We start from the raw sequence: 15,578 nt of genomic DNA on the forward strand, positions 1-15,578 counted from the left end.
CATGAAACTCAATCCGGGAAAGTGCGCGTTCGGCGTAACAGCAGGCAAATTCCTAGGTTTCATGGTTTCCCAGAGAGGAATTGAGGCTAATCCGGACAAAATCCGAGCCATAGTAGAGATGGCCCCCCCGCGAAATGTGAAGGAGATACAAAGTCTTAACGGCAGGATAGCAGCATTAAATAGATTTGTGTCGAGAGCAACGGACAAGTGCTTGCCTTTCTTTCGCACATTAAAGAAATCTTTCGAGTGGACGGACGAGTGTCAGCAAGCGTTCGAGGAATTAAAGGCATACCTATCTTCACCACCCCTATTGAGTCCCTCGCAACCTGGTGAAGAACTTTTCCTCTACTTGGCCGTCTCCTCTGTCGCCGTCAGCACGGCCTTAATCAGAGAAAAGGATAATGCACAGAAGCCTGTATACTACGCCAGCCGGGCTCTCCGCGGTGCCGAAGAAAGATACCAACCCATGGAGAAACTCGCTTTTGCATTGGTCACGGCGGCTCGCAAGCTCAAACCCTACTTTCAAGCCCATACCGTGAACGTAATGATCGACAAGCCCTTGCGAAGGGCACTGAGTAATCCTGAAGTCGCAGGTCGACTGACGCTGTGGGCAATAGAATTGAGCGAGTTTGATATCAAGTACCGTCCACGTGTGGCCATTAAAGGACAAGCTGTAGCCGACTTCATAGCAGAGTTTACGCGTAACGAGGACAAGGGGGCAGAAGAACCCCCCCAGTGGAGCATCTACACGGACGGATCATCCAATCGGCGAATTGGAGGGGCCGGCATAGTATTGTTGTCCCCTGAAGGAGACAAGATCGAATTTATGGTCCGTCTCGACTTCCCCATTACCAACAATGAAGCAGAATACGAAGCGGTGGCGGTAGGGCTCGACCTAGCCAAAGCCGCCGGAGCTGAAAGTGTGGTCGTCTATTGCGACTCTCAAGTCGTGACCAATCAAGTAAACGGAGATTATGAGTGCAAGGGGGAAAGGTTGAAGAGATATCTTGATCAAGTAAGGGCAAGAGTCAACGGGCTAAAAGCGATGGTCGTCCAGATCCCCAGGGGAGAAAATGAGCTCGCCGATCGGCTAGCCAAAGCCGCTTCAGCAGAACATATGATGACACCGGGTAATGTGCTTTCCTTTGTTCAGCCCTTTCCACTAATAGACCCCGACAACATGCAGGAGATAAGCTCCGAAAGAAACTGGACTACACAGATAACTTCATACTTGAAGAACGGGCTACTGCCAGAGGAGAAGGAAGCAGCGAGAAAACTAAAAGTCCGAGCGGCAAGGTTCGTCTTAATAAAAGACATTCTTTACAAGAGAGGTTTCTCCCGCCCTTATCTAAGATGCCTCGGGGTTGAAGAGGCAGACTACGTAATGAGGGAAGTTCACGAGGGGATATGCGGGAACCATTCTGGATCGCGGTCATTGGTGCACAAACTGGTACGAGCTGGGTATTACTGGCCAACCATGCAGAAGAACGCCGAGTCTTACGTTAAAAGCTGCGACAAATGCCAGAAGTTCAGCAATTTTATCGGACAGCCAGCCGAAGAGCTGACCCCTATAACGGCTCCATGGCCGTTCGCTCAGTGGGGACTAGATATCATGGGACCTTTCCCAACGGCGGTAAGGCAGCTAAAGTTCTTGGTAGTGGGTATTGACTACTTCACAAAATGGGTAGAAGCGGAAGCCTTGGCCACCATTACAGAAAAGAACATTAGAAGTTTTGTCTGGCGGTGCATCGTATGCAGGTTCGGTATTCCTAGAGTCCTTGTCTCAGATAACGGGAGGCAGTTCGACAACGGCCACTTCCGGGATTTCTGCACACAGCTAGGAATAAAAAACCACTACTCATCACCCGCCCATCCTCAGGCTAATGGCCAGGTTGAAGTCACGAACCGATCCCTGTTAAAGATTATCAAGACTCGGCTCGAGGGGGCAAAGAGCATATGGCCCGAAGAATTACCGAGCATACTGTGGGCATACAGGACAACGGCGAGGACTCCAACAGGAGAGACGCCATTCCGACTAACATACGGGACCGAGGCGGTCATCCCAGCAGAAGTTGGGCTCACAAGTTACAGGGTTCACAACCATGACGAAAGCAGGAACGACGAATCTATGAGGCTACAGCTGGACATGATAGATGAGGTAAGGTCGGTGGCGGAGCAAAGGATCGCTAGATACCAGGATCGCATGGCCAAACATTACAACTCCCGGGTCCGACATAGAAACTTCCAAGTAGGAGACCTCGTACTCAGAAGGGTCATTGGTGCAACTAGAGACCCTACACAGGGAAAACTCGGCCCCAACTGGGAAGGACCTTATAGAATCACTGCGTGGAAAAGGAAAGGAACATATCACCTGGAGACAACAGATGGAAAGAAGCTACCGCATCCATGGAATGCCGAACATTTGAGAAAATACTACCAGTGATAGTGACACGGCGTAGGGCAACCAAGTTTCTTTGTGGCTTTTTAAGTTTTTCTTTGAACTGTTTTTCTTTTGCTACAATTTTGTCGTGCCTTTTTTAAGCCCAAGGGGGCAGGCACTTTTCCTTTACGCATCTCCATAATTAAATACTATTATGATCTTCTACTTGGATGTCATTACAATTGTCCACAAAGTCAACGAAAGCTAGCAAAAGTCCACAGGATGGACGGGGCAACCTAAAGGGATGCTAAAATCCTACAGGGACGACAACTTGAAGTCCATAAAATGGACGGTATAGCCGCCACAAAGTGGACGGATCACCCGAAACGGGGAATAATTTTACAAGTCCAGAAAATGGACGGTATAGCGCCACAAAGTGGACGGATCACCCAAAACGGTGAATAATTTTACAAGTCCATAAAAGGACGATATAGCCGCCACAAAGTGGACGGATCACCCAAAACGGTGAATAATTTTACAAGTCCATAAAAAGACGATATAGCCGCCACAAAGTGGACGGATCACCCAAAACGGTGAATAATTTTACAAGTCCATAAAAGGACGATATAGCCGCCACAAAGTGGACAGATCACCCAAAACGGTGAATAATTTTACAAGTCCATAAAAGGACGATATAGCCGCCACAAAGTGGACGGATCACCCAAAACGGGGAATAATTTTACAAGTCCATAAAATGGACGGTATAGCCGCCGCAAAGCGGACAGATCACCCGAAATGGGGAATAATTTTACAAGTCCATAAAAGGACGATATAGCCGCCACAAAGTGGACGGATCACCCAAAACGGGGAATAATTTTACAAGTCCATAAAATGGATGGTATAGCGCCGCAAAGCGGACGGATCACCCGAAACGGGGAATAATTTTACAAGTCCATAAAATGGACGATATAGCCGCCACAAAGTGGACGGATCACCCAAAACGGTGAATAATTTTATAAGTCTATAAAGTGGACGGTATAACCACCGCAAGGTGAACGGACCATCGTCTAGATAAAAAGCTGCCCGCAAAAGTAGACGGACCATAAAACGGCTGATATAATTATGCTCCCAAAACGGACGATTCTAAAACGCCCACGAAGTGGACGAACAAGACGATAAAGGTCAGCCAACACAAAGTGGACGGATAGTATTTCCTATCCATAAAGTGGACGGGTCCGATTAGAAGTGAGCAAAGCTTTTTAAAGTGGACGGATCAACAGACCGGTTGGTCCAAATTAACACTTAACATACAAATAGACGGAGAGAAAAATCCTTAACGGATACAAATACTTTACCAGCAACAAAAATACGCGTGAACATATATATTGAAAGAAAAACATTGTTCGGTACAAAAGCTAAGTTAAAACAAACCGTCTCCAAAGTACAGAAAACATAAAAAAAAAAAAAAAAAAAAAAAAAAAAGGAACGGATCCTCCTCAACATTACAAGAAATTAATCTGCTTTATTGTGGTTGGCAGCAGGAACTTCCTTCGGCACAGCGGACTCTCCGTCACCCTGAGCTGTTTCGTCTCCAAAAAGGTCCTCCGTATTGTCTGAAGCGACGGGCAGAGCAGATGTCTGATCTTGATCACTGACGGATATCATGGACACGTCCAGATCTGGGTAGGCCTTTTTTATCTGACGAAGTGCATCGTCAAAGCCTTGAAGGAACGATCCCCCCAGCTCCTTCAACAAAGCCTCAGAGTCGCGATACTCGATGACGGCGTCCTCCCTGGCTTGACGGAGTTTCTTCTTTAAGTCTTTGACCTCGTCTTCTTTACCCTTCAAGGCCTTCCCAGCTTCCTCCGTCCTCTGTTCAAACTCTTTCCTGGTCTTCTCAGACAGTTCGAACTTCTGCTCCATTGTGGACTTCCACTTATGTAGTTGGCTAAGCTCCTCCTCCGTCTGCCCAGCCTTTGTCCGTACACGTTCCAGAGCCGCTTCACGGTTGAGGCAGCGATCCATCAAGCCCTTCATCATAACCAAGGACTGAAATAGACCAAATTAAAAGGGTGTTAAATTGAAAACTAAGAGTGGACGGGCAAACATTGACGGATAAAAAAAAAAAGGTGTTACCTGTCCAACGGCGAATAACCCCGTCTCCCCCATTGCCTCCGTCGAATGATTCCCCAGATCCTCGTAATCCTCTGCGGAAATTATCGACGAAAGTTTCTCTAAGGCAAACTTCGAGTCGTCACGGAGAAGGGGAGGGGGCTTCTCCTCGTTGACGGGTGGGGCTTGCATTAAGCCCTTACCGGATCCATGTTTGGCTGGGGTGACGGTCTTAACACCCTCAGCCATCAAGCCCACGACGGGTTCCAATGAAACCTTCGGCTGCTTGTATGGACGGTCAGACTTTGGCGGCTGCTTCCTCTTAGACGACGACCCCGGCATCTTAGGAACCACAACTTCACCCGTCTTCTTTTGCTCGACGGCTAGTGATTTTATCATCGCCCTTCTCTTTGCGTCGTCCATTTCTGCAAATACAGGACGGATGAAGATTTTTACTCAAATTAAAGGCTAAATTCAAGAGTAAAAGTTGACGGACTCACGTTTGTGTATTCTTTCGTCGTATGCAATGGCCTCGCGGGTAGGTTCTGGACCGTCACAATACCAGTGTATTGTTTTTGGGTTCACTAACTTGGCCCAGGTCCTTTCTTCCGGCTTAGTTTTTCTGCAAATCTCTTCAAGGAAACTGAATTCTTCAAGGCTAACTTGCGGGTGCCGTCTACCTACAGAGAAAGACGATCAGAATATACACATAAAAACGGACGGATATGAAAAGCAGTACAAAACTAAGACGGGTGCATACGCAATTGATTTATCGCCGCCCAGGTTGTGTCAACGGGCAGGTACTCCGTCTCCCCTGGATGGTTCATCCATCTGTCACCCTCCAGGAAGAAGTAATGACTCTTCCAGTCTCTATTTGAGTCTGGGGTCTCAAAGATCACCTTCAACAAGGGGCTCCGACTAGCAAAACTATACATCCCCCTTGACCCAGAAATCTCGTCCGGACGGTAGCAGTGAAGAAATTCACGGACCGTCAGTCTCCTCTCTCCATTCGACCATGCACCATAGAGAATCTCCATGACTATGAAGACCCTCCAGGCGTTAGGAGATATTTGTGTGGCGGACAACCCTAGATAGTGCAAAAGTTCCCTATGAAGTGTGGAGAGCGGGAACCGAAGTCCTGCCTTCAACGCCTGCTCGTATACTCCGACACCTTCTACCCCTTCATAGTAACATTTCTCCGACACATATGGTAGACGGATGGAAACATAGTCCGGGATTTGGAAGTTGGTTCTAAAAGTGCTGAAATGTCTCTCCCTGATGACGGATGTGAACCTATGCACTGTCCACTCTGGCAACATGATGAACTTCCTTAGTCCATCAGCACCCACAACGGACTCCAGTGCTTGATTCCCGTCGTCATCAGAACCCTCTATTTCAACTATCTCCACATCCTCATTTGTTAAGGACGAAGAGGAGGCAGACGGACTCCTATCTTTGCCTGGGCTCTCTTGGTCTTTATGACCGGACGGGTATACATCTTCGTATTCCGTCCCGTCACGAACCACCGACTGGTTACTTGACGCACTAGACATTTCCTACAATTGACAATGAAACCTAAGACTGACGGGTTTTAAAACATTGACGGGGATAGTAAGCCTAACAACAATGCAAGGACGGAAATGTAACTTGATTATGGTATTAAAGTAAACACTTACAACACTTAGCGGAGGATGGGCGACGGTTGTTGTAATCGGTAGATTGTCGTCCTCGACGGAGTGCTCTGACAAGGTTGATGGCTTTGCTCTGACAGACGATTTCTGACTAAAGATTGTGAAAATGGGAATGTGGCGCCTTATATATATATAGGAGATGCACGGAAGACGAAGCGACGCTTCGATCCTATACAACGACCATTCAGAGATTGACACGTGGCATGCGCAATAAATGTTGACAACCTGTCAGTACGTATCAACAGATTGTACCCTTCGTGTAACCGTCAACTTGATGATTCTGCTTTTGACGGGTTGATTCGTCTGGAACCGTCATCCTGTCTTGCATGAACCCGTCAATCAGTTTAATTTCTCTCGGATCCCATTCCGTCATAAAATACCCGTCGTACCCTTTCGTTAGGATCGTCACCCCATTGATCCTTTGACTTGAAAGTGGACGGACCATTGGGGTGAAGGGGGCAACTGAAGATGATAAAATATAGAGCCTGATGGGCCTACCTTAGTGGGCCTGACGGATTGGGGCTGTTGGGCCTGTGTACAGATGGTCCCACGCGCTTCGAAGGCCCATCGCTGGCAGACATGGTAAGGGCCCATGATCCGAAATCTCCATAGCCTAGAAAAGCCCTAAGATCCAAAAAGGGAGATCCTTGCTCACCACACTTTGGAGAATTTGTATTAGAGTCCCACATTGGAAAGATCTGGAGAACAGGAAGAAAAGCCAACTTTCCACCACTATAAAAGGACTAACATTCTCGGATATCGAGGTAAGATTAATTGACCCTCTCTAGCGCTCTAAAAATGAAAGGACGAATTCTGACTTGACCTTCGGAGAATGTTAGGCCGGCACCACACCGGTGCTCTCTAAAGGTTTTCTTCGATTGTTCTTGTCGTGCAGGTTCGCTTTGAGTCGCGAGTACGGTATGATCTATTGGTGACAATTTTCAACGTCATCAGTAAATATATTATTTAATGTGTTGTATATATTATTTTAATCTTTAGAATCAAATAATAGAACATCTGATAAATGGAATGTTGTAAAATGATGTGCTAAAATAATAAAGTAGGCTTTTGGTGTGTCAAAATTGCATTTTTTATGAAACACCTGATGGTGATGCTCTTACATGCTAGTTAAAAAAAAGATAGAATACTAAAGTGTCATAATTTTTTTTAATTATTTGAAGGGTTTATTAACAGTTACCCTAAAGCATTTATTAATGGATTATTTTAAGAAAGTTTTGATATCACTTTTATGAGAAAATATATAAAGTTGTGAAAAAATAAGTTATTTTTTCTTTTTCCTATAAAAAAGTTCTAAAAATATTTTATAAATCAATACCCTTAGAGACATCCATTAATTTTTCCCATCTTTAAAAACCACCTTATCTTCCTCTATAAACAAAAACCCAAAAGATATTAACATTTTGGTAGTGGGTTCAACTAGGTTTATTGAAAAATTCTTCTAAAAAAAAAAGGGTTTATTGAAAAAGTTTGTGGTTTAAAAGTTAGTTAGTAGGGGTTTCGATGTTAGAGAGAGAGAGAGAGAGAGAGAGAGGTTTAGAAGTAAAAATAGCAAAGCAGATATTTTGAATCAACTGAAAAGAGCCTGTGTTCTTTTCAAATGTGTCTCATTCAAATTTATTTGAGAAATCTTTAAAAATTTTAGGGATTTTTGTTGATGTTTCACGTCAAATAAGAAAAAAAATTCAGGGTCATAAAAAAACTCAAATAGCAAATAAGTAAGAATCGTACCTTAATAAAGAAAGTGTGTGGAAACCAAAACCAACAATAGACAGATAACGGTCTCGACAATTTGCATTTTTAAAGAGTGGTAGCGTGAGACCAAATGAAGCAAGTCCCCTGAATCTCCCAAGACAACGTGTCCATGCCAAGCAAAGTGACACAGAGAAAGATTAAGCAAGTTCCCTTAATCTCCCAAGACATAGTGATGATTTGGTGATAGTGACCATAGTTAGTGACTTAGTGATGGCAATAATAAGGGGGGCGATTGTGTTTGTCTAGCTTTCTTGAGGGATGTCTCTTAGAGTTTTTTTTTTTTTTTAAGTCTCTAGCTTTGTTATTATGTTGTCCCTACTATTTTGTTCCTTTAATATCTTTAGTTCCCACACACACACACACAAAAAAAAAAAACCAACTCTAATTTCACTCTTAGAAATGAGGGAACTTAGATTATATATAATATATTTTCATAAATACATACCTCGAGTTTTATTCTAATTTTACAGTAAAAAAATTAATTAATCAATTATAATTTTTTTTTTTCAATAATAAAAATTATCATTATTTTTTATTGTAATATTTATTTAGTGTATTAAACTTGCCTTTTAGAGTCAGAGATATGTCAAAGCTTAAGTTGGACTTAGATTGCAAATATCCAAATAGAATTACGAGTTTAGTGTGCATATAGTATAATTTATCTTGGTTGTTTTCCAAAAAAAAAAAAAATTTATCTTGGTTAATTTTGCTTGGATAAAAGCACAACTCTACCTTTAAGCTAACCAAAAAACTATATCAAACCAACACTATCTTTGTCAGATATCAAAATATATTTATTTTTAGGACGTACATCTGACCAACGTAGACTTTTGCCCCTACAGATATAGGCTAGCTATGATATGAATTTCATACCATTTAGTACTTGTTAGACTTGTTACCAATTTTAAATTCATACTTTATCGTTTCTCCAAAAAAAAAAAAAATCAAACTTTGTCAATAATTTGTTTAACTGATTTAAAATTATGACGTATGAGAATGTTTGGCATGATTATATATATATATATATATATATATTGTACATTACACCAATCAAGGCATGGAGGAATGTTGACTCGGCTGGATCCATACTCTACACGTGGAATGACTGTGAACAAGGGAAAATGAATGTTGATTGGGAGAAAAGATCTTTGGTCTATGCCAATGGCGTGACCATCTTAGGGAAGAGTAAGATTTGCTTTTGACATGACACAAAGCACTCACAAAAGGGAGATAATGACCCTCTTTGGTCAGAGGTTATGAAATCCTTTTTTTTCATTGGCTGTGCATGTGTTGGACCATTGTTAGGGACACATGCATCACTCTCAATGCCCCTAATGTCCCTTTCCTTTCCAAGGACCACTCTCCACGTAGTGGCAGGGTCACTTTTCACACCGCTATACTGACCTCAGCATGCTTAATCTCTCTCCTTCAGCCACTACATAGTACAACAACTATATTAGGATTCAAATGGGGGAATCACTGTTTGATATGTCTCTTGTACCTAGCAACATTCCTTGGACTATAAGAGGAACATTTTATTGGACTATTAGGGCAAGAATCAGGATAGAACATTAGAAAAAAGAGTAGAAAGTTTGTAAGAAAGTGAGATAGAGAAAAGACATTTCCTTTAGTAAGAACATCATCATTGTACAAGGGAAACCTCAATTTTCATATAATAGAAAGCTTGACAGAGTAAGGGACGAACTCTTACTTGCCTGTAGTTTTTTATCCCTCTGTAAAGGGTTTTCGGCGTACATCCCATTGTTATATTTACTTTCCTTGCACTACTTTCTTTTTCTCTCGACATTATGATGTTAAAGTTTTCATTTTTATTATTCTAGAGTTTTTTCATCAAAATGTACTATTAGATATCTTATATGCTTTTTTATACGAGTTTACAAATCTAACTTGCATGTAAACACATACATAAAATTGATTCTACATTATGTTGACAACAAATTTGAAAAAATTGGAGAGGATGTCCTAGTTTCTATTATTATTATTATTATTTTCTACAGGCTTAATGGTAGTATTATTATCCAATTTTTTGTTATTTTTTATAGGGAGTATTATCCAATTCTAGAATTTTTGTTTTTTACTAAGTAAATAATAAGTAATTAAGAGAGAGGAGAAGAGTAGACGAATATAATTCATGTTGTAAATTCCAAGCCCACCCCAAAAAATGGGTAGTGGAATACTTCCCGGCTTCTTCTCATGGGAAAAACCTGAATTCAAACATCTAATCCCAGTTTTTATAAAGAAAAAAAAAAGATAAAAATTATAGTATTTTTTAATGACTTAAAATTTATTTTCAATTCCATATATTTATACATCTTTGATGTACATTCCGTGAGGTCTATTTAAGATCAAAGAAAAATTATTTAGATAAATTATTCAGCCACTTTCAATGTTGTCCCTCAAAAAAAAAAAAAAAAAAAAAAAACCCACTTTCAATTTAAAATTTAAATGGTGTTTGAATTTGTTTATTAACTTCGGCTACTTTCCCAAAGCAAGTAGAACCATAGAACCCATTGAAGTCTAATTAACGTCTTAAAAAGAGCATAAAACCGTTTATAAAAAAAGAGAGCATAAAAATTAAAAACACCTGTTAAAGAATTCACATTAACTCATGCAATAATTCATGTTTATTTAACATAAGAACTTATTTTTTTCTATGTTACATATTCTCTTTTCAAAATACTAAACATCAAATTATCTATTATATTACATTTCATTAAAATATCAATTTTTTTTAAAATTATTTTTCTTGTTTCAACATATAACAACCACCATTTAGCTTCTCCAAAAAAAAAAAAAAAAAACCAACATTCACTCACTTGTTTTATCTTCATGATACATAAAGAAAAAATAAAATAAATAAATACATAATAAATAGTGTCAATATAAATTTATACAGTTATTATAACAACCATATATTTTTACGCAACTTCTATAACTTATAATGAGTGAAACTTGGATTTTGTTGGCTAAAATATGTATTTTTTTTCCTATTATAATGTCTTTTTTTTTTTTTGTGGTTAAATATAATGTCAGTGCTCTTAACATATTCGATATAATTTTGTTTATTATAAATTTAAAAAAAAAAAAAAAAAACATGTTGGGCTCAAGATGGGCTGAAGTAGATTTGAAAATTAAAAAATAAATAAATAAAAACAAAAATAAAAACTCAAAACCTAAAGCCTCCAAAGTCCAAAACCGGCCCATTGTCTTTTGAAGCCTTATAACATTTATAAGGCTCTGCAGCTCTTCCTCGCCTCTTAAACCCTAGACTACTATACCCTTCTTCTCTCCATCTTTCTCTCTCTCTCTCTCTCACAAACGCAGCTCAGCTCAGAGAAGAAGAGTACAGGTATGCAGGGTTTCTTCTTAGTGTCTCTCTCGTGTATATTTATATACACATTTCATGTATATGTATGTGTATGTGCGTACGTACTTGTTTTCTTTACGTGTCTTCTTTTGTGCAAAATTTAATGAAAGCTTAGGTTTGATTGTGTACTTGTTTTGCTTATGTTGATCACTTCTATAATGGGTAAAGATTAGTACAATGTTTAAAGTCATAAAGATAGGATTTTTGGCCTGGTGCATGTAAGTGGTTGTATCTATGTTTAATGGTTTATGTATGTTTATCCATGTGTTGGGTATTTATGGGGTTTTGGGTTTAGTTCTGAGAAATAAAGATGGGTTTTTTGGGAATTAATCTGGGGGTTGAGTTTCTGTAAGTTTGGAGCTGATTTGTGTGTATTGGGTGTTTTTTTTTTCTTCCAGGAAGTTGTGAGAGATGCTTGTGTTGTTCGAAACCCCAGCGGGGTTCGCCCTGTTCAAAGTTTTGGATGAAGGGAAGCTCAACAAAGTAGAGGTATTTATGTTCAAACTTTGTGTACGTGTGTTCTATTTGTTTTCTGTGAAAAGTGGAGGAATGTATGTCCAAGGGAGAATTTTGAAAGTTAAGAGTTGTGATTGGTATTCAAATAATGGAGAACGTTCCTTGAGAAAATAATTATATTGTTTGTGTTGGGCTGAGTTAAGTACTTCTTGTGTCTGTGTTTAAGGTATGGCCAAGGCACCCCCGCCAGCCAGTGTGGTGGCTAGCCTGATGATGTTTGTTGACTTGTATGATTTGTATTGCAGGACTTGAATAAGGATTTTTCCACTGCAGAGACCGCTAGAAAAGTAAGCTCTTTCTGTATCTCTCGTTCTCTCTGTTAAACAAGGAAAATAACTTGTTAGAAGGAAAATTTTGTAATTGTACTTACAATTTCAATTAATGCTTCTCTCGTGCCCAAAAAAAAAAAAATGCCAGTTGTTAAATTTTGTTTCAAATTCGTGATCTGGCTAAAATATTATGTTTGGATTGGTGAAGAATCTAATTTCTGGTTTTGGGTATCAAACTTTAGGTGGTGAAGCTGAAAGCATTTTCCAAGTTCGAGAATACATCAGAAGCTTTGGAAGCAGCGACTTTGTTGATTGATAGCAAACCCAGCAAGGGACTCCGCAAGTTCTTGCGTGTTCACTGTGATGGTGAAACATTAGCTGTGGCTGATTCAAAGCTTGGGAATATCATTAAAGAAAAACTGGTATTTGGAAACCTGTTGATGATAGCCATATTGGACTGTATTTTAGTTTCACTTTTGTTTAAGTTGGAGTGATTATTTTGTTCACTATTGTGAACTATGTGGTATCTTTTCTGCTTTTCTTTTAATAATATTACTTTCTTACTTATCAAAAAAAAAAATTTCTTGCAGAAAATAGAATGTGTCCACAACCAGCCTGTTATGGAGTTGATGAGAGGTCTCAGGTCTCAGCTGAGTGAGCTGATATCTGGCCTAGGAGTTCAAGATTTGGCACCAATGAGCTTGGGTTTATCTCATAGCTTATCTAGATACAAGCTAAAGTTCAGTGCTGATAAGGTGTGTTTCTTCAAATGTATGATAAGCTGTGGTTAATCCCATCTCTGATATATATTTGCTCTCTTTCTAGGTGGACACGATGATCATTCAGGCCATTGGTTTGCTTGATGACCTTGATAAAGAACTTAACACATATGCAATGAGGGTTAGAGAATGGTATGGTTGGCATTTTCCTGAGCTCACTAAGATTATCCAGGACAATATCCTTTATGCGAAAACTGTGAAGCTTATGGGTGACCGTGTTAATGCTGCACAGCTTGATTTTTCTGAGGTGAGTTGCTCATTTTCTTTTGAAGTATTTAAGAAGCCCCATACATTTTTTCCCTTCTGTACCTCAGATTTCTAGAAATCCAAAAACAACCCACTTGTGTTATGTTTTCTTTCTATTGGATCTTGTCCCACACTTACGCCATCCATTGGCTTGTGGCTTCATCTGAACAATCATGCTGCCAAAGAATTCCCCAAAATTGTATTATTATCATACTTAAGTGAAAACCCCATGATTAAAATTCTTTATCTTCTCTCACTGTGGAAAAGCATGGATGTTGGATAGGGAAGTGCTGATAATATATATTTTTTCTCTGAATGAAAACACAATGGTGATCCTCACTATGTTTCTCTTGTTTTGATTGCTCAAAATATTATAGATATTGGCAGAGGAGGTTGAGATAGAATTGAAGGAAGCAGCTATGATATCCATGGGAACTGAAGTTAGTGACCTTGATCTGATAAATATTAAGGAACTCTGTGACCAGGTTCTTTCTCTTTCTGAGTACAGAGCTCAACTATATGATTATCTAAAAAGCAGGATGAACACCATTGCACCAAATTTGACTGCACTTGTTGGAGAGCTTGTTGGTGCTCGCCTCATTGCTCATGGGGGCAGTTTGATGAATCTCGCAAAGCAGCCTGGTAGCACAGTCCAGATTCTTGGTGCTGAAAAGGCTCTCTTCAGAGCCTTGAAGACTAAGCATGCTACTCCCAAATATGGGCTTATCTACCATGCGTCCTTGATTGGTCAGGCAGCACCAAAGAATAAGGGAAAAATCTCTCGGTCACTTGCTGCAAAAACTGCATTAGCAGTTAGATGTGATGCTCTTGGAGATGGTCAAGATAATTCTATGGGCTTAGAGAACCGGGCCAAGGTACTTTGCACAAATTTGTCTGGTACTTCTCTGACCTTCACTGAAATCATTCTCTGACATAAACTATGTTTGACAGCTTGAGGCACGGTTAAGGAAACTTGAAGGCAAAGAATTGGGTCGCTCTGCTGGGTCAGCTAAGGGCAAACCTAAGATAGAAGTCTATGACAAGGATCGAAAGAAGGGAGCTGGTGGATTGATTAATGCTGCCAAGGTCTGAGATTTGTTTTTTATGTGATGTGTAATTTTCCCCCTTGGTTTTAGGTGTTCATAAGCTTCTCTTTTTTATGTAGACTTATAATCCTTCAGTGGATTCTGTTCTTGTGCAAACCTTAAATGCTGCCGCTGGCAATGAGGAGGAAAAAGTCACAAAGAAGAGGAAAGCAGAGGAAGCAGCAGAGGAGGCTCTTGCTACCGTTGAAGATAAGAAGGAGAAGAAGAAGAAGGAGAAGAAAGAGAAGAAGAAAGCAGATGAGGGGGACAACGGAAATGACCATGCCGAACCAGAACATGAAGAGAAAGAGAAGAAGAAAAAGGAGAAGAAAGAGAAGAAAAAGAAGAAAGCTGATGAGGGGGAGACAGCCATTCCAATTAATGGAGACAATCATGCAGAGCCAGAAGGTGAAGAGGTGGTGACAAAGGAAAAGAAGAAAAAGAGGAAACATTCAGCTGAGGTACAGAACGGAGATGAAATTGTTGATGCAGGTGAAAGGAAGAAGAAGAAAAGAAAGCATGCTGAACAAGAAGAAGAATCTGAAGTGCCAAGCAAGAAGGAAAAGAAGAAGAAGAAGAAAAGCGAGGATTGAGAGGTTCTGGACAGCAACTGAACAATTTTGGTTAATTTAGCAGCAACTAGGTACTTCTATCTGTAAAATTCGATTTTCCAGTGCTGCACCCTTTTTCATTTGTGGGTTCTTAAAGTTATTTCTAGTGTATGCTGATGTTGGGTAGGGAGAGGACTGGATGTTTTATATCTGGCGGATCACATAATTAATATTTCTTCTTGCATTTCTTCTCACTCCCTTTCAAATCAGATTATTTATCTTACAAAGGGGGGTTAGTCAGCTTTTTTAATTTGATATATGGTTCACTTTTTCTCCCGTTGTTTAATCCAAGTCCTCCAACTGCTTAAACATTTGAATATTACCTCATGCTTCATTTACATTGAAACTGGATATTCAAGGATTCAGCTCCAAATTCATCATACAAAAGGATTTAGCTCACCTGTAAAGTGCGTTTGTGCAATGGTAAATGCTAGTGATTGTTACATACATTTGGTGTGTACGTGGGTTATGTTTATGGGGTAATTTACTGGGGGAGACGTGTGTTGCTTAGGACATCCAAGAAATCTCATGAACTGATAGTATGTTGGATGGTATTTTGGATCTTTGAAATTCACCAAATCCATTGAACTCACCACCCTTCCTCGAAGGGACAATAAGCATACATTTATTTTCAAAATCAAAGTTAACATATATACTGTTAATTGCTCGTTAAATGGCATTGTCACAATTGTTTTTACTAGGCATACATTTGTTTTCAAAATCTTTGT

General features: G+C 40.0%; 1 protein-coding gene across 1 annotated transcript; it reads left to right on the top strand.

The window, feature by feature from the left end:
* The first annotated feature begins 11,220 nt into the window (after window positions 1–11,220).
* LOC115981493 (probable nucleolar protein 5-1) lies at window positions 11,221–15,136 on the top strand. Its single transcript, XM_031103673.1, has 9 exons — window positions 11,221–11,326; window positions 11,743–11,833; window positions 12,106–12,147; window positions 12,372–12,551; window positions 12,720–12,884; window positions 12,955–13,155; window positions 13,532–14,029; window positions 14,106–14,240; window positions 14,320–15,136. Exons 2-9 carry the CDS (start codon window positions 11,756–11,758, stop codon window positions 14,830–14,832), a joined length of 1,812 nt encoding a protein of 603 aa, XP_030959533.1. The 5' UTR covers window positions 11,221–11,326; window positions 11,743–11,755; the 3' UTR covers window positions 14,833–15,136.
* Window positions 15,137–15,578: the final 442 nt, after the last annotated feature.

Source organism: Quercus lobata, chromosome 3, assembly GCF_001633185.2.
Source record: "Quercus lobata isolate SW786 chromosome 3, ValleyOak3.0 Primary Assembly, whole genome shotgun sequence".
Taxonomy (NCBI): Eukaryota; Viridiplantae; Streptophyta; class Magnoliopsida; order Fagales; family Fagaceae; genus Quercus; species Quercus lobata.